General features: G+C 40.5%; 1 protein-coding gene across 2 annotated transcripts in view; it reads left to right on the top strand.

Moving 5' to 3' along the window:
• Nucleotides 1-26,674, top strand: part of ATP8A1 (ATPase phospholipid transporting 8A1) — a 220,875-nt gene that overhangs the window by 98,251 nt on the left and 95,950 nt on the right. For both annotated transcript variants that reach the window (XM_040966355.1, XM_040966356.1), the window contains 5 exons: nt 212-281; nt 7,218-7,302; nt 9,537-9,676; nt 22,516-22,654; nt 25,362-25,426. In XM_040966355.1, the coding sequence (XP_040822289.1) occupies nt 212-281; nt 7,218-7,302; nt 9,537-9,676; nt 22,516-22,654; nt 25,362-25,426 (499 nt within the window). The remainder of the gene's footprint in view (nt 1-211; nt 282-7,217; nt 7,303-9,536; nt 9,677-22,515; nt 22,655-25,361; nt 25,427-26,674) is intronic.

Raw genomic sequence — 26,674 nt, 5'->3', positions numbered from 1 at the left:
GGACAGTTGGTGGTACCTCTGTGCCTTAGAGAACACAGTGTAATTTTTCAGATATCCCACCATACTGCAAGGGAATGGTCTTTATGTAAAAGGATAGGGCTCATAATCTGGCCTATTTCTTCACTGTTAGTACTAATGTATGTGAGACGTGATAAGTGTATGTATGCATATCCTCTGTGTGATAACATTTTTTGGAAAACCTTTCCTTCAGCGCCAGAAAAAGAATGTCAGTGATTGTTCGCACTCCGTCCGGGAAGTTACGACTTTACTGCAAAGGAGCTGTAAGTTTTTACTTTTGTCTTTTAAAGTTTTGATTTATACTGGTTTACCATGTCTGTGTTAGGCAGTCTGCTGTGAAAATGTAACACAGATGTTTAACCTGCAGTTGCTGACACCCACTTCTGTTGGTGTTTTATAGTAATAGTGTTCAGCCTTTTCTGGCGAAACGTGGAGTTCCTTATGTGGGTAAATTTTGTGCTTTGAAAATGTTTGGCCTAATTTACGTTTATGATTCAATTTTGTATATGAAATATTTCAGATTTATGTTATATAAGCTATGTTAGAAAACAGTACAATATAGAAAGTTATCTTACAGTTGCATAATTTAAAATCTGTTCTGATTTTAATCTCATTTTTAAAAGACCATAGAATGGGGGGTGGAAGGAATTTGGATCACATTAACTACTATAATTTCTTCTCTGTTGATTAACATTTATCTTGCATTGTTTTAATTATAACAATATTTCTGACTATTGGTTAGCTTTGACAGATTGGCATGTTATATTAACGGAAAAAGAAATGTGTCATTTCAGCTGACCATTCCTAGTTAAAATTGTTTACACTAATAGAAGAATGAAAGTCACTGAGGTCAATGGTCAGTGTTTTCCTTCTGAATTGTACTTTCCCGAATCTTATTATTATTGTTATTATTATTATTATTATTGTTATTATTGGAAAGTCAGATATACAGAGAGTAGAGACAAAAAGGAAGATCTTCCACCCACTGACTCACTCCCCAAGTGGCCACAATAGCTGGAGCTGAACTGATCCAAAGCCAGGAGCCTAGAGCTTCTTCCTGGTCTCCCACATGGGTACAGAGTCCCAAGACTTTGGGCCATACTCAAATGCTTTCCCAGGCCACAAACAAGGAGCTGGATGGGAAGTGGGCCCACTGGGATCAGAACCGGCACCCATATGGGATCCTGGCGCATGCAAGGCGAGGACTTTAGCCGCTAAGCTACTGCATCGGTCCCATATGACCTCCCATTAGAAGTGGTTGGTACATGTTCAGTTTACAACACTAATACATTTACTTCTATTTTCAGTTTTGAATAGTCTTCTGACTGGAAACTTTGGGGGAAAAAAGCATTGAATAAGAAGAAAGTTGAACTTATTTTTTAATAGCTACCAGGATAGATTGCCTTTATTAACTTATTGTTTTGTTTCCTCTCACTCCCAACTTGGCTATAATAAAATGTGGTGAAATAGTGAAAAACAAACAAACAAAAAAATACAAATATGTTAAATAGCAAGAAACATTTGGAAACTACCTGTAGTTTGCCAGGGAGTAGCTGTAATTTTAGATGTGAGTTGAATCACATTTATTTTTGTTTTTCACACTCAAGAATTTTCTTTTTCCCCTGGTCATCTGGAAGGGAATTTATGACTCAAAAGAGCTGCAAAGATAGAGCTGTCAGTTCAGGCCATTGACAAAGTCCAAACAAGAGTGGCAGTAAGCCACTTACCAAAATACAGAGTTGGGAGATACATCCTACACCATCAGGCATAGATGCCTCGATGTCACAGGAGAAGTAGTTGAGGGTGTTTCATTTTGTTTCACATGTGTAGTTAGAAATTAAAAGCAAGGGGTTAAAAGATCTCAAATGAAGAGAACATATGAAAAGAGAAGCAGAAGAACCAGGAAAAAAATATTAGAATTTGATTCTACAGTAGAGTGAATGATCAACAAGGAGCAAGTACAGTAGAAAAACTAAGCAGTAAGGACCATTGCAAATTCATCAGTAGCATTTTCCAGTTAAGGTAGCATGATGTGTTCAAACTTTGGTGTATCTCCTTCAACCTAAAATCATGGCAGCAGTCAAGATGGTATAAAGAGAAATGTGAAAGACAAACCAAGATCAAAAGCAAGATAAAAAATCTTTGTGAACCAATATGGAAAATGAGAGACATTCATTGAATGAAAGTCTTGAGCTGGGTAAGGGAACTTGGCTGCTATGGAAGTTTGGGCACAAATAGTATTTGCTCTTATAAACCATAGGTGCCAGCCTAAGACAGTGGTGAGTTTGTCCAGTTATCAAAAAAGGCTGAGGAGAGCTCATGTTCACCTCTCTAGGTAGTGTACAAATACAAAATCACTAGATTGACATGCATACAAACAGGGTCATAGCAGAAGCAAAGCTTCAAAACTAGCAAGAAAACAAGATAGTAAGCAACATCAACAAATGGAACATGAATTGACTTAACATTGTATCATCTGTGTAGATCAGTGTCACAAAGGATCCTTAGAGCTTAAAAAACATGATAAATGTATAAATTTCAACTATTTTTAATAAAAAGTTAATATAGAAAATAGAAACACCTATAAGGTAAGCATTGTATATTTTGAATTTTATTTGAAAGGTAGAATTAGAGAGAGAAGGAAAGACAGAGAAAGAGAATTTTCCACTAGCTAGTTCATTCCCTAAATGGCAACAACGGCCATAGCTGGGCCAGTCTGAAGCCAGGAGTCAGGAGTTTCTTCCAGATCTTCCAGGAGTCCAAGCATTTGAGCAATCTTCTGCTGCCTTCCCAGGCATATTAACAGGGTGTTACATCAGGAATAGAGCAACCAGGTCTCAATCCTGAGCCAATACAGGATGCTGGTGCCACAGGTATAGACTTAACCTACTGTATCAAAGCACTGGTCCCTTTAAATATTTTTTTAAATCGAGAAATGGGACAAGTCTTATATGCAATTTATAAGGTAGATATAGAATTAGTGAACTGAAAAACAGTGCTGAAGAGTTCATCTTGAATACCCCAAAAAGAAATAATGACCTGTGTGTGTGCATATGTGTATGTGTGTGTTGTTTATGGATGACTTATTTTTCTTCATCTTTCCATATTTCTTATAATAAGGTTTAATTGCTCTGTTAATTTTTTAAAGATCATTTTTTATTGAAAAGGCAGATCTACAGAGAGAAGGAAAGACAGAAAGAACTTCCACCCACTGGTTTCCTCCCCAGATGACCAGTTTTTTGGCCTGAGCTGAGTCAATCTAAAACCAGGAACCAGGAACTTCTGGGTCTCCCATGTGGGTGCAGGATCCCATAAGCAGGGAGCTGGATGGAAAGTGGAGTAGCTGGGACAGGAACTAGCTCCCATATGGGAATACCACACTTAGAAATAGAGGATTATCAAACTGAGCTGTTGTACTGGCCCCTGTTAATTTTTAAATTTGAAAAAAGAGGTACACACTATACACTTTATATCCATGAAAACTAGTAACTTTGGAAGAGTTACATTTATACGAGTAAAAATTTAATTTAGTCAGGAAAGTGAGACTCCTACTCTGACTTATATACCAGAGAAAAAAACAAGGAACTTGACTAATAATTATAGGAAACTTAATGTACCAAAGATTTCAAATTAAGTGTGTTCTAAATGAAATTCTGTAACAAATACAAACCAACCACATCTGAAGATAAGCATTTTTAGCAGGTCACTATTGCATTAGAGAGCAAGATCAGATCATTCTGAGCTACACACACACACAAAAAAGTCTTTATCAGTAGTTTGTTTAAATGTGGGTATTTCTGATGTGTTGGCTAACGTCCCGGTTGCAGGGAGCCCAGGCTGCATACAGCAGGTCAGCCTTGCATTGCTGGTTAACCTGACAGCAGAGAGCCAGTTCCTTGATGGAAATTGGCTAATGGCTGCTAAGATTTCCTAGGTAATTTCAGTATTGATTGCTGGGGTTTTTTCCCCCACTGCTATCTTATTGCTAACAAAAATTTCAAACATGTACCAAGGCAGATAGAAAGGAGTAGTGTTGAACTTAGCCTATGTGATGGTTAAGGTAGAAACAAGAATAGGACATCAGCTTTTTGAAATGAAAGCACGCCAAAGACAATGATTACCAATCACAGGTGAAACTTCCTGCCATCCCAGGGCTCTTAGGAGTGTAATTCATTCTGTGCCACTGCAATAGCAGCAGCCCTTGCCATCTGTTCTAAGGCACCAGATGCCAGATGACAAACTCTGCCAAGAATTTTCGCTGTGTAAGACCCTAGAGGCTCCTCCAAGTTTGCCCCTCAAGCATGCCCAAGTGTTGGGTCCTGGGAAAACACCTTTTTTGAGCCTATGCATGTGCCAAATACTTGCTATAACCCCTAAGTAAAGAAGCGGTACTCTGTGTGGAAAAGTTTTAATGTGCATGTACTTTTCATTTGTAAACTGGGCAGTTGGCTTGCTGCAGAAGGCCACATTCTGCCTCTGCCTGCCCAGAACCTAAGGGGAGAACTCATTTCTTTAGTTCTGAGTATCAGTTTCTTCTGCTGACATGGGGATACACTACAGAATTCAGTCTTTCTAACTGTATTACTTGTCCCCTTTGCTTTTCTGAATTTAAGACAGATTTTTCTTGATGTTAAGGTAGCCAGTATTAATTTTGTTGACAATTTCATGAGCCTCTGGAAAACGCTAGAATTCCTAAGTTATTCCTTTCATTCTCACAACGGAGCCGTGAGGGGAAATTGTCATTTCCTTTTACTTTGCCCCCCTTCCAATTCTGCCACTGAAAAATGAAAAGGAATGTGTAATTGGTACCTGGACTATTCCATCTGTTCTGGGGTCACAAAGTTCTGCTTCTCCCAAGGGTTCTAAATCATGCACCATTAGTCAGCCCCCAAACCTCAGCCCTGAGACCAGAGACCCCAAAATGGGTTATACCACTGAGAAAGTAATTACAGGTAAATGATTTATTTTTTCCTGATCTAATAAAACCATTTTGGACTAAATATTAAACATTCAGCCACAGTTGCAGAGGAACTAAAGAAGTAGCAGGCAAGTTACAAAGGTGCAAAAAAACTGGAAAAACATCAGTGCTATCTGAAACCCAAGCTCAAAGGGACCTAAAAAACAATCCAACAGTTGAATCTTACAAAGTAAATTGAGTCTTAAAGCTGAAGTGGCACTCATAGAATCAGCCATTTCGGGCAGTTTGAGCTTGAGGTTAGTCCCAAGTTGTCCCTATTATGGGCCTCTTATGTGAGCAGTGTTTCCATAAAGACACTCTAGGGGTCAGTGCCATGGCATCCTATTTGGATGTCGGTTCAAGTGCCTGCTGCTCCACTTTCAATCCAGCTCCCTGCTTATGTCCCAGGAAAGCAGAAGATGACCCATGTCCTTGAATCCCTACATCCTTGTCAGAGACCTGGAGGAGATTCCTGGCTCCTGGCTTTGGTCTGGCCCAGCTCCTGCCATTGCAGTCACTTAGGGTATGGATCAGTGGATAGAAGATTCTGTCTCTGCTTCTCCCTGTGTGACTCTGGCCTTCAAGTGTAAATAAATAAAATTTTAATACTAAAAAAAAAACCACTCAAACTTATTGAAGGTTTTGTGACTCAGTGAGCTTGTAGCACACCCTAGGAATATCCTGTGCACACTGGCATGTATAGGCCCTGGTAAGTACTACAACAAGACCACAGGTTCCTGCACTCGGTCCAGTCCAGCATTGACTTTTGTCCTGTGCCCTGTAGCACATTCAGAATGTTGCATGAGACCTTTACTCGCCCTATGTGATGTTAAGGTAGAATACGCAAATAATGTGTAAGAATGAAACTCACATCTTATGATTGGGTTATTATTTATAGCCATTGTCTGTTTCCTGAGAAACAGTGGTCATTCTACTTATCAAACATTCTGGTTAGTGGTAAGCTAAGACTGTGACTGTGAAGTAAATGGGTAATATGTTGTTGAAAATACTTAAAGAGAAAAAGGAAGGAGTGGGGATTGAGGAAGGGAGAGGGGAAGTATTGTTATCTTCCCAGAACTATATCTGAAACACATGACCCCTGTTCTCTTCCTATGGGGAAAACTTAAAAATACATAACTAAAATTTAAAAACTTATAAAGTAAAAAAAAGTCATGGATAGGGAACAGTCTTACAGCATATGGGAGGTAAGCAAGGTTTTGATTCAGTGAAACTGTGAACACTGTGGTACTATAGATTTATACAGAGATTTATATAGAGATTTATACTATAGCAAGAAAAGAGGTGTAAATGCAAGCCTAGGGCTTCCCTTGAGATCTGCAGGGGACTAATTCCAGAGCCCCACCCCACCAAGACAACAGAATGCACAAATGCTCAAGTCTCTCATGTAAAATGAGGATTATCTGTATGTAATGTATGCATGTCCTGCCACACTCCTAATTAGTTTACACACCTGGTCCATTGTAAGTGCTATGTAAATGCTAATAAATACTTGTTCTGCTGTTTGATTTGGAGAGTAGTGACCAAACACGAAGTTTGTGTGTGTTTAGGACTCATAGAAGCATCAGAGGCCTCACTTATCCAAGGTTGGTTGACTCCGTGGACTAGCATTTTCACAGGCAGGGGGATTTCTGTGTCTCTGAAGTGTCATTAAGGAAACAGAACTATTACAGATATTTTGTCAGGGCCAGCATTGTGGCACAGCAAGTTAAGCCTCTACCTGCAAGGCCAGCATCCTATATTGGTGCCAGTTCTAGTCCCAACTGCTCCATTTCTAATGCAGCTCCCTGCTAACGTGCCTGGAAAAACAACAGAAGATCCCCCTGAGTTCTTGAGCCCCTGCATTCACGTGGGAGATCTGAATGAAATTCCTTGGCTTCAACCTGGTCCAGCCCAAGCTTTTGAGGGCATTTGAGGAGTGAGCCAGCAAATGGAAGCTTCTTATTCTCTCTCTCCCCCTCCACTTACCCTTTCCCTCCTGTCCCTCTTTCTCCCTCTTCCCCTGTTTCTCCCCCTCTTCCCCTCTTTCTCTCCCTCCTCTGCTCTCGTATTCATTCTGTAACTCTGCCTTTCAAACATTAATAAGAGATGTGTTAGGTTTTAAAACCTATACTCAAAGTGGTTAACTTTTATACTGACTTGCTGTTAGTCATGTTGCCAGCATCAACTGCATGAAACTCAGAATGCTTACTTCAGTGCATTATACCTGCTGTTTGTTTTCCAGGACACTGTCATTTATGAGCGACTAGCAGAGACTTCAAAATACAAAGAAATTACCTTAAAACACTTGGAACAATTTGCTACAGAAGGTGAGTGTATGATTAAAACAGAGAGGACAGGCATTTTACCAAGCAATTCAATGCCCACATCCCATATCAGAGAGCTCCCAGTTCTGGCTCCTGGCTCCAGCTTCTAGCTAACACAGACCCTGTAGGGGAGGAGGGTAGCAGTAATGGCTCTGCTACCCACATGAAAAACCTGGATTGGGTTCCAGGCGCCTGGCTTTGACCTAACATAGCCACTGACTCTCCTCCCTCTCTGTCTCTCGCCCTGTCCCTCTCCTGCATGTGTGTCCCTGTCAAATAAATAAATAGTAAATACTTTGCATCTCCAGCAGTACATTAGAAAAAGAAGCCAGAGTCAAGCAACTGAGATACTGTGAGAGAAGGCATAAATCTCTAGAGCTATTAAAAACGTTACTCAATTTTTAACTCAAGGCTTTTAATTAAAAACTTATGGAACTAGTAAAATGGTTACTCAATCCAGTTACAACTCAAGATGTTTTCCTAAGTCCCTGTCACATGCCAGGCTCTGTGTGAGGCCTGTGGCCTGCAAACAACAAGCTCAGCCCTGCCTCTGTGCCCCTGACACACTCACCACATGAGGTCCTGGTGGCACATCGTCCACAGAGATGGGCCACATGAAATGAAGGGCAGTGAGGCTAGCGAAGCCTCCCTGCCACCTGCCCCCGCCAGCATGTGCTGTCTGATCTTGTGTCAGGACAGCAGGGGTTGCAGCCGGGTTCTCCCCTCTCATCTCCCTTTCCATCCCTGTCCTCTTCTGCTGGAACTGTCACCAGTGGCACCAAGCCTGCTCTCTGACTCCATTCTCCTCTTCCTCCAGACTGAGAAAAGATGGGAGTGGTTGTCCAACCCACTCAGCCTCCATCACTGTCTGCTTGTGTGCATGTGGAGTTTGGAGGACACATGTCCCTTCTGTGAGCTGGGAAAGGCATTCCAGCCCCTGGACAGACTGGGCCCTACCTCCACTCCTTGGTTTCTGGCCCTGGACTAAGTGACATTTGTACTCCATGGCTACCCAGCCAAGTTTCTTAAATGAGAAAAATATCCCCTCATACAGCCCCCAAGGTCCAAGTTCCCATTATCAGTAACTTGGCAATGAACACCACTCCTCTTTTCTTGGAAAGTAGGATCCTCTGGGTATGGTATACCCTACTCCCTTTGCTTGGTATGTCTCACATGTTCATGTAGGCATTTATTATTTGAATTGCAATCATAAAAATAGCCTGTAGTCCTATCATACTCAGAGTATGAGATAACTGCCACTTTGCATGGCTGATGAATGCTTTTGCTTTATCCCTCTTCCAGCTTACAACTTTTCTCTGGGTAAGGGTGAAATGAATTCTGAGACTGACAAACTCTTTGAACTGGGGATAATCTCCAACATCAGCCTTGTATTCCTAAGGCACATTGATGGTTGATGGCTTATTTTCCCGATTAACCCCCAATGAAAACTTTTTTTTTATAATACAGAGTTGCTGTGGTCAAGTCAGCAAAAAATACTCTGATGGGTGTGTCCCAATAAGAAAGTTTCCCAGTGTCCCAGGGGACACTATTGAGCTCTTTCTCCCTTCTGTAATGAGAATCTGTGCAGCCACTGTTTTGAATCTGCCACAGTGCAGGGCAATGGAGGTCTTATGAAGAATGCTGGATCCTGCCTTCCAGGAGCTCTAATCAAATAAAGGAGACCCATGAGGAAAAGTGCGAAGAACATCAGTCACGCATTGCAGCGTTTGTGTTTGTGCATTTCCGCCCATGAGTTCCTGGGTGAGGAGAGGCTGCTTCAAAGCAGTGACTTTCTGAGGTGACTCTTACAGGAGATGAAAGGCCATCCACTAGTGGAGGAGGAAGAGGAATGGAGAACCAATGAGCAGTCTGTGCAGAGACTGTGCTGTGTGGGCAACACATGGCAGGGAGTGTGTTTGGAGGCAGCTGATAAGGCATCACTGTGCCATTGCTTTTGGGCGGGGTTTGGATTTCATCATGGGAAATAATTGCAAGATTGGAAGCAAAGCAATAGCTTGAAAAAAGGTTTCAGGAAGGTCAGTCTGGGCATAGATGATGCACAAAAAGCACTGGGGATTAGAAGCAAGATGGCAGCTTTCAAGGCAAGGGGAACACAGATGTACTTTACACTAAGACCCTGCCATCATTGAATTGGATGTCAACACACAAATGAGAACTGCAGACATCTGAATAAAATCTTCCCAGGGTTTGGAGCTGGTGGTTGTGCTCTTTTTCAGGGCTTAGGACGTTGTGTTTTGCTGTGGCTGAGATTTCAGAGAGCGACTTTCAGGAGTGGCGCAAGGTGTACCAGCGTGCCTCGACGGCTGTGCAGAACAGGCTGCTCAAGCTTGAAGAGAGCTACGAGCTCATTGAGAAGGTAGGCGGGCCACTGCTTGGAACCTACAGGATGTGTTGGAGTTCCTCTCATGGCTCAAGCATGCACAGGTCTTCATCTAGGTTAAAAGTCTGGGATTAGATGATGCTTTGTATAGATCTTCACCATTCTCACATTCTGAGAGCAAGGCTTGGTAGTCTTTGTGCCAGTATCTTCCACGTGTTGTTTCTGTGTCACTGGGGATGTGGAGCAAGCTGAACCATACACATGCTACACACCAGCACATGTGTGCCTAAGATTAGTAGTTGTATATCATGGAGGATGTAAAATAGCATGAAAATAATACAGTATATGCAAATCTGTAGCCAATGATAAATGACAGATACATGAGTAGTCCAGCACTCAACCCTGGCCACTCTATGTGCTCATCTTACACACTGCTGGCATTTCGCTCACAGCTAAACACGTCTCATGTCACAGGTGAATTAGGCTGTTCTGCCTCAGTTTCCTGAGAACAAGTGATGGGTGCTGTGTCAACTGCGAGAACTCTTGCTCCCTAGAAAGAAGCATACAGCCCTGTGGGGTACTTGCTGTGTGCGAGAGCGGTTCCAAGGCAGCCATTTCATCTGGTAACTTGTGTGTGATCCTCACACTATCCCTTTGGGATGCTATCAGCCCTGTTTCACATATGAAGATATCAGGGCAACTGCCCAGTTAATAATTTAGCCATGCTAATGCAGTTCCTAAGAATGTGAGCTGAAATTCTCACTCCTGTTCAGTGTTCAGGCTGTATAGCACCCACATGTCTTCATCTTGACATTTAATTTCTCCATTAAATAAAACCCTATGATTGCTTCCTTCTTCTGTACTCATGTTTGCACATCTAAACTGGCTTGTGAGAGTCACAGGTTGGGTGATCTTGCCTCCAAGTAACTAAAGGCTGACAGTGTCTTTGTTCCTTCCTGTCTGTTGAGTTTTGTCCTTTCTGTCATGAAGGGTGGCCAGCACCGTTAACACCTCCCAGAACCTTCTGGGACTGAATTCCTTCTGCCCAGGATATTGCCAGGTTCTCCCTGAAGACGGTCCTCTATCCTGTGTAGGTATTGCTATCAGGTCTCCTCAGCAGATTCTGATAATGTTAGGAAACATGGTTTGTTTCCCATGTTATATAGCACATGACCAAGGCCTGGTATTATGTGTTTTTATAAGCAGGTGAGATCCACATAGATACAGGTTATGTCATCAGATAGTTATTGATAGATAGGTGCATATCAGAGATTTCCCCCTTTATATTTGAAGTTAATTTTTAACCCTGCTTATTCCTAAGAAGACATGAATAACAATGTGATGCCTTGCGACCAGATCCACGGCACCTGCCAGTTTTACAGGTGTGTTCACAGCAGGGACTTGTTGCCAACTGACTTTCTGAAACCCTCCCAGTCCCCCATCTCTGTGAGGTGATAATGGGTGATGGAGGGGAGGGGTCACCACTTTCTAACACAACTTACATGATTATGGTTTTGGAATGTTATGTGATAAAATAGAATAATCTGGAACCCTGATCATGATCCTTTTAATGTCTCAACCAGTGCACTAATAGTACTGATTTTTCCTATTTTGCAATTTTTTGAGTCTTTAAAATGTTTTCATTTCCTTTCCTTGTTTGGAGATCATTATTTTTCTCCTGTCTCCTTTAATATACACTTCAGGGAAATGAAGACACCAATCAGAACTTATATAGAGTAAAAAAAATTTTATGATTTCTAAACATGTTTCCACTTGAAACACAATGGCAAAAACTTTGTATTTTGTGTGTATAGATAGCATTGTTACCCTGAATGCCTTAAAGTTTATGCATTTTCTAGATTTGACAGTTATGTTTTTCGTTTTTAACTTTAATAAAAACCTTGTGGCTTCTAGTTTTTAACTGAAATAGAAGTTCACGCTGTACCAGCAGATGGCGATCACGTGTTACACTGAAATTCAGGTTGCCTAGGGAAATCCATATCAAAAGTAGTTGTATTGTTTTAAATATACAAATACAGAAACTTTTGCTATGATTGCTACTTCGCTGAAAGATACAAAAAAGGAAATTTAGAGCTAATCCATGTTCACCTCCTGGTAAGCTAATTTGTCCAACTTCTGTTGAACAGTTTAAACCTAGAAAAGGGAAGTTGAATCCCATACTCAACCAGTCTGTTCCTAATTAGGACTGTTATCTTTTGGTTTTGGTCTTTATTTTTTATTTTAAAGGCAGAGAAAAAGAGGAGTAGATGGAGGGAAAGAGATAGAACAGTCTCCTGTGTACTGATTCATACCATAAACTTTTTAAAAGATGTGTTTGTTTGTTTGTTTGATTGATTGTTTTGGAAAGTCAGATGTACAGAGAGGAGGAGAGACAAAGATCTTCCTTCCACTGGTTCACTCCCCAAGTGTCCACAACAGCTGGAACTAAGCCAATCCGAAGCTAAGAGTCAGGAGCTTCCTCTGGGTCTCCTGCACAGATGTGGAGTCTCAAGGCTTTGGGCTGACAAGCAAGATTTCAGAGCATGCTTCTGCCATGCGGGATCCTTTGAAGAGCCAGGGTTTTTCATTTCTCCAGAGCCCAAGTGGTACCACTTCTTTCCTGGGCTGAGCTCCTGTTTTTTGTTACAATCAGCTGGAGCCAGTGTACAGCCAAAATTGTGGCTGAATGCTTTAAAGCTACCCCAGTGAGACAGATGTCAGCCTATGTGATCACAGAAGCTGCTGTGTGCTGCCCTGACCTTAAACTCCACTGCCACGGTCATAGGGGTCATCTCTGTGGCTTCTTCCTCCACTACATTAGCTGAGACATGTTGACTCTGCTGTCTGTGTTTTGTGATTCACATCTATTTTTATGTAGACCATAATACTATATTTAGCAGATGACAGTCCCTCTCCCCCCCCCCCAATGGAGAGTGGTTTTAAAATCTTTGATTTTTGAAAGCAGACAGAACTGGTTTTCCAAACAAAACATTGCTTGGCCCATACTTAATTAATAGAATAACATTGTGCTCTCATACAAGATGTGCCTGGACAAACTGCAACCAGTGACAGCAAATGCCACTGACATATTAATAGGAGTGTGACACTAAAGACTTTGAAAGATTTAGAAAACTTTTCCTGCAAACATAATTATTTTCTATGTTATAAAATAAGTGAAAACTTTACACTAAGAATGGGCTTTTAAACCTACTCACTCTCTCCCATCATTCCAGTTTTTGTTCAAATTAGTCGTAATTCCATTTTTAAAATTCAGTTTGAGCCTCATCCCTTTGAGAGTGATAATTCCTAATATAAGCTTGAAAGAATATTCTGACAATTCTGTTTGGTTCAATGCTTTGCTGCTTTCCTACCCAGCGCATCTGGGCACAAGAAGGTACTGCCTTCAGCTTCTCACGGCGCCCTAAAGGAACAAGGACAAGGAAAAGACTTCTGGATGCTGTTATGCCTGTTGAAAAATGACTATTAGAGGCTGTTTGGGTCTTGAATCCATCTGTAAAATATAATCATCTGTGATGTAACACTGTATTCTTTGTGTTCCATCACATTTATATAACTGATTCTATGAGTTACATCAAGGATCAACTACTGATGCATCCTTAAAAAAAAAATCTGTTACTCAGTACAGGTCAAGAGGTGACATTTTTTGTTAGGGAGACCTAACTTCTGGAACCAGAAAGTTCAGGTAGATATACTGCAAAAGTAACCTTCAGAAACATGCCATAGCCTTCAGCTGTCTTGAGCCCCACTGAGAAGGAGAATCACAGCTTCCATCTGGGTTTTGTGAACAATGGCACCTGCTAGTCTCAGATCATCACCTCTTGAGAGAATTGTCAGTTGTGTCATTTCATGAGATGACTAACTTGGCCTGTTCGTCTTTCATAACCTTCATTTTTTTTAATGACATCACAATTGGATTTGCAATTTTAGTTAGTGAGAGTACTTATAATGTTGGTCTATACTTTCTAAAATCAGTTTTAATTTAAAGTTAGTTTCATTTATTTGCATTTGCCCAGGAAGAATTACAAACCACTGGGTTGTAATGAAGCTTTGTTTCATACTGAAATTTCTCACCTTTGATCTGTCACTTGAATCTTAAATTATTTGTGCTTCATATTCTCCTTTGCTGCTGGATTCCTTTGAAAATTAACAGTACAGAGGGCTCTGATGTTATGTTCTGTTTTATAATTAAACCATTTGTGTCTTCATAGAAAACATAATCTCTTAAACATTTTGTCTGCTTCAGTAGAAACATACAATTATATCTTTACTGGTACATAGATTACCTACTAAGAGTGTGTGTGTTATGAAAGCAAATGGTTTATCTTAAACACTGTAAAACAGCATGAGATAGAGTATCTGTCTTGATGAACATTGATTAAAGCAGTATTTCCCTGGTGATGAAGTGGTTATGAGGTATACACTGAAAAATGTGATTTTAAAAATTGAAAATGTATCCAGTCTTCTATCAAAGATTTTTCTCTCAACAATAGATTAAAGGTCGGATACTATTTCTGAAGGTAACAGTAAAAAAAAAAAATCAGAACCCATGATGATGTTAAGCGTCATCTAATCTAGCTCTCCTTTGATGCGACAGTCATGTTGTGTTTTACATGCATTTTGTAATTTTTATTTAATACATGTCCTGTGTCAGCTTAAAACTTCATGAGGAGTTATGTATATTCATCATGTGTCTAGTATTTAACTATCTGCTAAATGCTAATCAGCTCATAAATAGTTGAATAAATCATTCTATTAAACCATTTATTAAAGCTGGTGCTTAGTAAGTGCTTACTTAATGACAGCATTTTGGGAGATGTGAAAAGCAGAGCTAATAGTTTTGCAGCGTTGAGAAGGTTAGACTCCTTTGTTCAAGCAGCCTGTCTCCAGAGTTCATTATATGGAAATGGGAGACGCATGTAGCTGGAGAGATCCAGCAGGCACTGAGCTGCGCTGCATCACAGAATCCGTTCTAGGCTCTGCAGGTTCTGGTGCACAGCAGGAGAGAGATAGAAAAATCTCTTAGTTGGCTTACACAAGGCTGATAGGCAATAAACATGAAAACTAAAACTCCATTCCAGACAGTGTTCAGTGTCCTGGGTACTGAGGCAAGCACTAAGGACAGTGAAGGCATGATATTTTCTTTTTCCTTTCACAGTATGGAAGGAAAAAAAATATTTACTTTACTCCGCAAAATATAGTTGGCATTTTTAAGATGTTTGAAGACAGCCTTGATGTGGTATAATGTGAACCAGCTATCCCACTTAGGGTGACTTCAACACAATAGCTTAGCGCCATTTACTTCATGTGGCAGTGAATGGTTTTCGGATTCCTGGAGAAGTATAAAACTTAATAGCAAACAGGACTTTTCTTGAACGTACTAGACTGCCAAGTTCACAGTAACTTCTGTATTAGAATGGACTGCTTTTTCGGATAACACAACCACATCTATTCTCAGTAGCTGAACATATCACTTTCATTTGAACCAGAAACTAAATGAAAATTTACATGATGTGCTGGTGGTTTGGGGATTTAAAATTCCAGTAGTCTCCTGTTTTACCATTTGCAGTCCATCACCTGATCTAATTAATCCCACCACTTCTTTTTTTTTTTTTTTTTTTTTTGCACTTACTGAATCCTGAGAGCTCTACTGCTGGCCCTGTTTAGTTCATGTCCTATAAATTGGGGTATGCAGAATGATCCATTAGGATGAGCAAGGAAATGTTAGAATTTCTGTTTCATCTCATCCTTCCTATAACTTTGTTTTTGCATTTTATAATGTACATAATTTATTAATTTGGAAAGAATAAATAGGTCATGCAAAAATATAGCTATGTCATAGGTATGTACAATGGTTTTTCCCACTTAAAAAAAAGTTGAGTTGACTGATCAAATTTCATCCCCAGAACAGCCTGTTAAATCAGTATGATTAAAGCTGTTGTGGAAATTGATTCCTACGTTAAGTTGTTTTGCTGAAGGGCACATATCCGGTGGTTGGCAGAACAAGAATTCAAGCCCCTTAGTTCCAGATCCTTTCTTAATAATCCAGACATTGTGGTGCTGACTTGGTTTAGAAGAAGCAGCAATATGTGAAGAATATTGCAGACTTGAAGAACTGTAATCAAGTGCATAGTTGCATAATCTCTAGATGAGTGCTGGGGGTGGGGAGAGCATTGACATGTATAACAGATTTGTCAACTCAGTAAATGAGGCAAACTCTCTGTGCCCTTTGAAGCATCTGTGTTCCTTAAAAAGAGAAAATGCTTTGTGTGTTTGTTCTGTCAACTCATCTTTAAGATCCTCTGATTGAAGGTTCTGAAGATCCTGCTTTTCTCCAATCACATGCTTCTGTTTCTGGCAGGATAAATTCCTCTTAGGAGCACTTTGTGGTAGGCTTTCCACAGTGTTGGGCTCTTCTGACTCAGATAAGATGGATGTGTTGTTTTTGCAAGTTACACCCAATCACATATCAAATCCTGATTCCTTGCAGCTGGGTGTGTAAATGCTGGCCTTATTTGCCAAACCCTAGGCTTTGTGAGTTCAAACATGATATCCATGGTTCGAAAAACACTAGGCTAAAACCTTTTTCTTAGCTTTGAGAAAATTAACCAGTTTGTGCTTTCTGAGAGACAGGAAAATGAGCCATTCCTAATATTCTCACGACTGTCATCCAGGTTAAAATGGAAGGAGAGAAGGCTTCCTTCTTTTAAAATAAAACCCCATCGTCAATTGCTTACTAAAGAAGTTGAGAAGAAAAATCTTGAGTATGAATGCTGCCTGGAGGAATGGAGAACTCAGCTGTCTTAGGGGATCAGCGTGGTGGAATGAGAATCCCACACACAGCACAGCCAAACCCCAGCTTTTAACATGTCTGAAGCCAAAGACGATGATGAGTGCCATAGCCTCTTCCCTGCTCTTGTAGCCAACATTCTTCCCACCCCGTCTCCAGTTGACCACTCGTGAACTTTCTGAAACGTAAATCTAATCCTATCCCCTCTTTTTTTCCTCTCCCCCTCAAACCCTGCTCCATTTTGAAAATTATTCACCAGCTGCTCTTTGTCCTTGGAACACTCAGCTTTAACACACAGACCCTTAAGCTTCATTCCTAGCCTCACAGTTTCCATCACTACCCCACACTAGACTTAGGGGTTCCTTGTAGAATAGCAACTTCTCTAGCATACTCTTTTTCGTATCTCTGTCTTTGCACATGTAACTTCTTTTTCTTGCTCTCTGAAAGTTGGACAGATACCCCTTGTCTACTGGCTTACTCCCCAAATATCTACAATAATCAGGTCAGGAGTCTGGCAGAAGTGAAAAACTGGGGAAATTAATTGTGGGCTCCCATGTAGATGACAAGATCTCAAAGACTTAAACCATTCCCTGCTACCTCCCAGGGAATGTATTAGGATACTGAAATTGGAAATGGACCTGGAACTAAGCCCAAGTCTTCCAATAGAGGATATGGGGATCCCAAACAGCACTGTAACCAGTACACATTTCTAGGCTTCCCCTAATACCTATCCGGTTAGACATTGTGGGTGTGAAGTCCACCATTAATAAGCCCCAGAGGTGACCCTGGTGGTGCTAAAGTTGAAAAACACCACTCTGGACTCCTTGCCCTTTCCTCGTTGCTTGAGGATTGAAGAGAGTGAAGCTGAACAAAAGATGAAGAGGTGTAGTTGGAAAACAGGGCAGGGAAGCAATCCAGAGAGACCTACCAAGAGGTATATTCTGGGAAGGAAGGAGGCAGCTATTGTAGCCCTGAGTTCTTGCCCAGAACTGCCTACTCAGTATTTGTGAGTGACTGAAAACCAGGCATGCATGTGGGAGCTAAGCCCAAAATGTGAGTCTGAGGCCTGCAAGTGGGAAAGAGGGAATTAACCAAACTTGGCACTAGAAATTTGGGACTGAGGTTGAAATCAACTTGTAGAAACAAATAACCAGTGTTATTAAAGACTTAAGATCAGGGGCAAGCAGTGTGGTGCAGCAGATTAGGCTGCTGTGATTGGGACATGGACATCGTGTATCTCAGTACCTGGGACTGCATCCCATCTCTGTTCCTATCCAGCTTCCTACTAACGTACCTGGGAAGTGGCAAATAATGGCTCAAGTACTTGGGGCTCTGCCTCCCACATGGGAGTCAGGTCCTGACTCCTGGCTTCAGCCTCATCCAGCTCTATGTGTTACAAGCATGCAGCGAATGAACCAGTGGATGGAAGATTTCTCCATTTCTTCCTGTCATTTTGGTTTCCAAATTAATGATAAAAGAATAAATAATAAAGTAAAACAGAGACAAGTGTTTAGAATTTGGTGGTTTGTATAAAATCCCTACTTTTATTTAATGTCCGTTTTATTTCCCATTCATTCCTTTTGGGTCTGTGTTGAACCTCTGTTTGAACTCAGTTTCCTCAGCCTCCCTGAAGCTATTCACTGAAGAGACGGGTAGTGTCTGATACCTTATCTCAGAAAATGTTAGTTGGTTTTTCATCTTCCTAATAATTTTTTTACTATTAAAATAAGGGTTATGAAATGTTTCCACCATTTATTTATGTTATTTCAATGATAAAAAAATCTTACTTTATCAGTATTGTTTCTTTAAGGAAATCCCTGCCAAGTTGTGTCTGTTGTAATATTAAGCCTAAATTGGTATCATTTTGATTATTACATTCATCCTATTTAAGAACACACCACATACATTTTAAAAAGATACTATCACCTGAATTCTGAGTGAATATTTCCTAATATGGAACTAGATTGTGCTGAGGTTCTGTTATTCAGTGATGTAAATACGCATTGGGGAAAAGCATAAGTCTGTCACATGTTCTACCAGGCCCTACATGAAGTTTTAACTCTGAGCAAAATGTTTTTTTTTTTTCTTCACTGGGAGTGGATATTTCACATTTATCTACTTTCTTAACACTTCTGCATACCCTGAAAACATCTAAAAGAGAAAATACACTTCTTGGAGGTTTTACTAAGTGAATAAATATTATTTCACGATTTTTCAATGATAACTATATGTTATATCAAAGAGTCATCAACCTGAAACCTTTATAACTTTTGGCATGATGACATTTTGAAAGCAAAATTAGTCATTGTACTTTTTTTTTTAATTCCACAAACACCATGGGAATTTTATCACGTTTCAGCACTTGCTGAATATGTAATTCCCATAGTGCCCATTAGAGGCCATCTGTGTAAGGTAATACATATTTGGGATGAAATTGATTACAGCCTACTCACTCTTGGGTTAGGATCAGGAAAAGCACGCATAGTTCAAATCTTTTTTTTCTAATGACCATTATATAGCTGAAGATATTAATTTCCAAAAGCAGAACAGCCAATCACTCAAGATCCTAATCTCATAAGGAGTGACACCAGGGCAAGAGGAAAGGAGTCAGCAGAGCCTTCCCCTAAAATTAGGAAGAGCTGTTCTCAGGAGTTCTGAGGATGAAGGCAAAGTTAGTAACTTGTGGAGCGTGGTCTTTCTTTAATGGGTATCAGAATAGATTCATTGCAGTTTTCCCTGAATATTCAGAATGTTTCATTACCCTTTTTAGGAACTTTATTCTTAACTATGCTCTTTTATTTATCTGAAAGGCAGAGTTACAAATAAGTAGAAAAGGAGAGAGAGAGAATGAATTATCTTCCCTCTGCAACAGCTGAGACTGCATGAGGCCAAAACCAGGAGCCTGGTCCTCCATCCAGGTCTCCCACATGGGTGGCAGTGGGCCAAGGACATAAGCCATCTTCCACTGCTCTTTTAGGCATGGGGCTGGATCAGAAATGAAATACTAAAGACTTGAGCCAACACTTAAATGGTATGCTGGGGTCACAGAGGTTTAACCTGCTGTACCATAATGCCAGCCCCCTAGAAATTCCTGTTAGCAGAGCTACCAACATGCTCAATGTTGCCCTACTTGTAACTTTTCTCAGCATACCTTGCTGGCCCTAGAGTCTTTAATCCTTACATGAGCACTTTGGCAAGTTGTAGGAATATGGTATTAAAACATGTTTGTTCCGATAAACAGCTTTGAAATTCATACATAATTTTTCTCAATGCATGCTGTTTTCAGTAAACTTTTGAAGACCTCTACTTAGCATAATTTTGAAATGTTCTTCACAGGATAAACTTCTCTTTTGGTACCATTTTCTATGAGCTTGTTGAAGAATCCTGAAATGTCATTTTTCCCTGGTTAGCCAAATGTTTATACCTACATAAAAACAGATGCTTTCCTTGTTTCAAATATTTCAACATAATCTTCCCAGTGAGGTCATTTTATTTTTAATGTATTTGTGTATGGTAATATATAGCTATATTAGCTGAGATCATTCACCCTTAGAGTAAATCTAAAAAACAGATATATTTGTGTATATGTATAATATCAGCTCTCACATGATCAAGTTTTCTAGTGTTTTGTGACACATATTACCAAAAACAATCTTTTTTTCCTTAAAAAATGAAAATTTGTATTGCTGAACTATCCCAATGAGTATTAAAAACCCTTATCAGATTTTCTGTAAAATGTTTGTAATTTGAACACAGCTACATCATGAAGGGACATAAGCCAGAATGACTTAACTGTAAATGCCCTAAAAATAATTGGAAAAAGTGATAGAATTATGGTCTGAACATTGAACTACAACATTTGTGAAGCTGGCATCATTGATGCTAAATTGTTCTTCCTTTACTGTCTTGATTAAAATTATTCATGGGATTATGCTAGTTTTCAAATCTGCTTCCCATTAGAAGTAATAAAGTAAATATTGTCTTCTCACAGAAGGAAAGTTGCTTTTCCATTTTATATATTCCATAGTAAGGAATCATGTGTTAAGTATATCTCATTGCTGTCCATATTTTTGGAAGTTACTGAAAACAAAATGACCTGATGGCAGTAATATTTTCAATCCTGGAATTTGGATCTTTGTTTTTGTTATACTGTCATTGGCTCACATTGCCTTCCAAAACCGTGGAAATAAGCAAATGACCAAGACTGGCATCCTATTGTTGAGCAGCCTATCCATCTTACATTTAAGCAGCTAATTTCAAAATGTTTGAAGAGGAACAAAGGTCTGTGAAAGCACAGGGAAGGGGAAAACCTGTTTTAGCAACTAAAGGAAGCCTTAGAAAAGAAATATGTTTTTAGTTTGGCTTTATAGAATGAACTAGATTTCACTAGGTAGAGTGGTAGAATGCATAAGTGTGCATATTTATAAACATGCACGCTTCGGTATATGCGCACAAACACTACACAGGCACAGGCCCGGTATGCGCCTGTTGTTGCAGAGACTATTGGCTGATTAACATAATTGCCATTCCCTTACCCCTTTTGCCTGGCTGCCTCCATCATGGAGGCTAAGAAAACCAAATACTAATAGGGATAACCATGGAACACAGTCTAGAGAGTCTAGGTTTGGAGATATGCCAAGGAATTCTGCAAACATGTTTGCTTTTCAAATCAGAGACACGACAGATATTACCTGCTTATTCTTGACAATTTAGTTGTCCTCTGTACTGTGACAGCCACTTTAGCATATTGAGAGAGATCAGGGCAATGAGTTGAATATGGTTGAACCACCATTCTAATTTCTACTGCTGACTGCTTCACTGCTACTTCTGTAACGTATTATTCAATACCTTGTCAGACTTTCCTATTACTTACAGCCAAAATCACTCCTAACTCCAGCATTAGCTATACAGACATGCATTCATTCATTCACTCTCTCTCTGTCCCTCCATTTCATGTTTGTATCTGTAGTTAATTTTGTTTTTCATGCCTAACTGAAACATTAGGCTAATTTTAGAGTTGAATTGTAGAAACAGGGCTCCACGTAGAAGAAAAGTAGGAATAGTTATCATTGTTATCCCTAACTCTGTCCTCATCATTTAATTTTCCTGGAATTCATTCTTCTCTTATATTTTAAATGGGAAAAAATGAATATAAGAGAGGGTAAAAAGATTGAGAAGAAAGGTAAGTACTAAAGTGGGTCACACTGAAAGTTAGGCCTTGGGGGACCAGGATAGAGAATCCGCTGGCTGTGACTTGCAGCGCTCTGCTGAGAAAGCACATGTGATGGAAAAAAGCATTTAGCTCTCAGCACGTCACTGTACAAGCAAGAACATCATCACTCACTGGCAAGCTAGGTTTTCCTAATGGATAGAACATACTCCCTCCACTGTCACCATGTCCCTGAGGGGAGTAGATGTTGCTGTGAGCAAGACATTGGGACAGCTTTCTTCAGAGTGTGATATCTGTCTTCAGTCCGACAAAGCCACAATGCCATCTGGTGAGCAAGAGACCTTAGGGAGGGTTGGTCCTTCCACCATGCAAATGTGGAAGTGTTGGAACTTCTAGACCTGCTTCCTTATGGTCTCAGGCTGCCACTTGATGTACTGCTGTCTTCCTTGTCATTTCTTATTCTGTTGTGTGTGCATTTCCTGACACTGTGTCACATTACAACTTAATAGTAGTAGCTTGTAGCCTTATTTTTTCCAAACAGGTGAGCAAGATGGCTGTATCACTGTACTAATCATCCATGGATTCTTGTTAGCTTGTTTTTAGTAGCTACCTACTCCCTTTTAACTGGATCTTCTTACTGTCCCCCAAACCCAAATATAGTTCTTAGAATCAGTTGTGCATTTTGGACAAGAGGGGTGATGACACAGCTTCAGCCAACATCAGTGCCTTGTAAAAAGAGCTGGATGAAATTGCAGATCCAAAAGAGTGGGATTAGCTGGAATGTATATCAGAGTCCATGAATTATCATTTAATCTATAATTTAATACGTACTTCCATTTTTTGTTCTTAATCTGAACTTTTTTTTTTCTTACAACTTTTGCCACTCGTTTTTTACAGAATCTTCAGCTACTTGGAGCTACGGCCATTGAAGATAAACTACAAGATCAAGTACCTGAAACCATAGAAACCCTAATGAAAGCAGACATCAAAATCTGGATCCTTACAGGAGACAAGCAAGAAACTGCCATCAACATTGGTAATTCACCTAACTTAAATCTTGATCCTTTTTAACAGTTTGATAAATTTTAGAAGAGAGATTTGAGACGTGTCAAGACTTGAAAGATGTAATAGTTCAAGATTTTGCATTCTTACTAACAAGTATTTTAGGCTTTTCTGCTTACTTAGGGCCCCAAAGCCTCTCTGAAGTTCACTGACTTTACATGCAGTCAGAACTTAGCTCTTTTTTTTAAAAGATTTATTTTTATTATTTTTTTATTGGAAAGGCAGATATACAGAGAGGAGAGACAGAGAGGAAGATCTTCTGTCCGATGATTCACTCCCCAAGTGAGCACAACAGCCGATACTATGCCGATCCGAAGCCAGGTGCCTCTTCTGGGTCTCCCACGTGGGTGCAGGGTCCCAAAGCTTTGGGCCGTCCTTGACTGCTTTCCCAGGCCACAGGCAGGAAGCTGGAAGGGAAGCGGGGCTGCCGGGATAGAACCGGCGCCCATATGGGATCCCAGGCATGCAAGGTGAGGACCTTAACCACTGCGCTACCGCGCCGGGCCCAGAACTTAGCTCTTACCACCATGAAATGCCATCTCATTCCCTTGCATCTCTGTTGACACCCTGTCTCCATGCATCAGTGGCGCATGTAGATAACTTTCCCACAGTTGGCTGTAAAGATCTGGAATTTGGACTTGTGGCAAGCTTGTGGACTGACACTTCATTCATGTGGCCAAAAGTAGTTTCTGGGAAAGGAAGAAAGACAGTTGCTAATTTGCATTCTTTCTGCAGTTCCTTTGTATTTCCATTTTGGAAAACATTTGTGTTAGGTTGGGCTAGGTGGCTTCAACAACACACATTTATTTTCTCAGATATTCTGAAAGCTGCAAGTCCAAGATCAAAGTGCCCATGGGATCAGTTTCTAGTGAGGCCTTGCCCTGGCTTGCAAACGGCAGCAGTTTGTCTCTGTGGCCTCCCATGGCCTTTCCTCTGAGCATTTATAATTCTGGTGGTTTCCTATTCTTAGAAGGACACAGTCTTCCTACCTAAGTCCCTTAGTACTTCCAAGCCTCTATAACAAAATACCATAAACGTAGTGGCTTGTATACAGCAGGAACTTACATCTCACAGTTCTAGGAGCCATGAAGTCAGAGATCAAGACACCAGTACGTTAGAATCTAATGAAGGCACCTGTGTTCTCACATGGAGGACAGCACAAGGCAGCTGGCTGAATAGTGAGACCATTTAACTTTTGGACTCTTGAGCCATGATTGTTCCTCAAAAAAAAAAAGTGGGGAAGAGTCATTAGGAATCAGTAACTCCAGGTCCAGGCACCGATGACGTCTAAGGAGCCAAAATCTGTCCATTGAGCAGGGAGGATTGCAGTCATAGGAACAACAATAAAGGGTGTTAGAGAAGTGTACCGCATGTTCATGACAATAACTGCAAAAAGAACCATAATGTGGGCGGAAGATAGACCCAGCCCGGAGGCATTTGGTTTCAAACCAGGTTGTGGAGAACTCACTGAGAGAGTGACGCTTGAGGAAGGGCCTGGAAAAGGAGAGCTTGTCATGTGATGATTGGGACAAAGCTGCCTTCTGCTGGGGTCAGACAGAGCACATGTGCAGAACAGGGAGAAGAGCAGGAAAGAGCTCAGCAGCAAAGCTGACCCCAGTGGAGACAAAGCCTCCCAGACCAATGTAAGAGCTTGGTTTTGCTGCAAGGGTAAAAACGACTGGATGGTTCACAGTTGAGGATAGACAGTCTGACGACTCTGAAAGCAGTCACTCCATGACTGTGGCTGGGCTCCAAGGGAAGCCCATTGGGAGGCAGGAGGCTCTGAGGAGCCTGTGACATTAATCCAGGGGAAGTGAAGTTTGGAGGTGGGCTGAACTGGTTGAATTCTCAGTGTGTTTTTTTGGTTTGTTTGTTTGTTTGTTTGTTTTGAAAAGTAGAACCAACAAAGCTGAAGGAGAGGAATCCCTGTGACTGCAGAGCAGGAGAGAGATGCTGTGACCTAAACAAAGGAATCCTGAGCGTTTTTCCTGGGATGAGAGTCAGGGACCTGGCTGCTTTGCTTAGCTTAGAATGCCTGCTATATACTTAGGTGTCTGCAGTTAAGTATGTCCCTGGATAAATGAGTTCAGGAGAGAAGTCAGTGTGAAATAGGAGTTTCAGAATGGGCAACTATTTTTTTTTATGTATTTCAGACCATGGACTGGAATGAGATTTGGTGAGATTGAGTATTGACAATATTTTAAATGGAATGATACTATCCAAGATAGGTTCAGCAAGGGGGTGATGTTGCCCTGCAACAAAACAAGAAAGACAGGAAGGGAGAGGATGTCATGGCTGTCTGTACCAGGAAGATTGTGTTGGGTCAGGGGATTCCAAGACAGTCATACTGCCTTCGCCTCCACTAGCCTGTACCCTTCTCTGGCGTCAAACATGGGCTCAACTTTTGCTCTCCATGTTGGCTGTCAAGAAGGATGTTCATATCCATCCATTAGTATTCAAATCACCTGGAATCTTGACCGCTAAGTCTTCCCACACCTGTGTGTGCTGTCTTTTTTTCCCCCTACCTCCAACAGCAAGCAAGAACATGGGGTGTTTCATTTGTAACTTCAGTAACCCTGGAGAAAAGCTGACTGTGGCTATTTTGATGATATCATTTCTTTGACATCTTTGTCTCTCTCTGGAACAATTGTATTAATTGATTTACTCTTGTTTGGGCACAGGACACTCTTGCAAACTTCTGAAGAAGAACATGGGAATGATTGTTATAAATGAAGGCTCCCTGGATGTAAGTAAAATCGTGATCTTTAAAAGTTCTTTTAATAATGTAGCCATCTTGTGTTTTATTTTGTATTTTGATAGCTATGGAAATATTTTATCTTCCTGAAGCTGAAAGATTCCTTGTTACTTTTGCTGTGCTTTAACCTAGGGTACCTTGATTAAAGCTGTATATCTGTGACAGACAAAAGAAATGGTTAGATGATTTACTTGATGTTGAGAGACACAAAAGGTCTACTTTATGAAAGTAATGTGTCCAGGGATTGCTTGCTAACTGCAGTAGTTTCACAGCTGAGCATTTTTTAGGTTGAGCATTTTATATCGGTTTTAGCTTCAGTATTAGTATCTGTATACCTCTTTTCAAAATGGGGTTACAGTGTTTAGTCAAACAATTAACTATAGAGGTTAAGGCCTCTGTATCCCACGTGATAGTATTAGGATTTGATAGCCAGCTCTGGCTTCTGACTCCACTGTCCTACCAAATGCAGACCCTGGAATGTAGCAGGTGATGGCTCAGGTGGCTGGGACCCTACCACTCACATGGAAGTCCTGAATTGAGTTTCCCACTTGCCAGCTACATTCCGCCTGGCTCCATCTCAACTTTGGTGACAATTTGGGAAGTAAACCACAAAACCAGTAGGTGAAAATTCACTGTCTCTTTCTCTGCCTCTCAGATAGATGATACATAATAGATGGTACATAGCACAATTGAGCCACGCAAAGTACTCATTAATCACAGGAAATGTTTTTCTTTTGATGTCCTGATTTCTGGGAGGGTTCATTAATTCCTAGGATTTTTTTTCCTGGCTGATTATTTGATGGTTATGTATGGGAAAGGAGGGAAAGATTGGTTAGAACGTCAGGGTAAAGTATAAGTGTAGAAAATAGCATATAGGTCGTATGAACTGTAAATAATTTAGAGGTCGTGTTGTGCAATTTAAGGTGGAAGACAGAGCAGAAAAGGTGATTATACAGAGCTTGAAATAGTTGCTGTGACGCAAACAGCAAAGCAGAGAAAACCTGACAGTCCGGGGTGTTGGTGGAGTTGAGACACCAGATGTGTAGGCGGGACAGTGCAGAGGGGAATAATGAGGTAAATGTTTAGGAGTCAACTGTAGAAGAAAAGGGATGTATAAGAAGTATTCAACTTAGATTGGACTGATAATCTTACAACTATTAGTCCCACAATCCTTTTTTCCCTGCCTTGGGATCTCATGAGCTGCTTGTAGCCTCAGATGATACCAGGGTACATCAAAGC

The sequence above is a fragment of the Ochotona curzoniae genome, unplaced genomic scaffold (assembly GCF_017591425.1).
Source record: "Ochotona curzoniae isolate NIBS_2020 unplaced genomic scaffold, NIBS_Ocur_1.0 scaffold_4505, whole genome shotgun sequence".
Lineage (NCBI taxonomy): Eukaryota > Metazoa > Chordata > Mammalia > Lagomorpha > Ochotonidae > Ochotona > Ochotona curzoniae.
The sequence above is the reverse complement of the archived record's forward strand: the minus strand, read 5'-3'. Positions and strand labels throughout refer to the sequence as shown.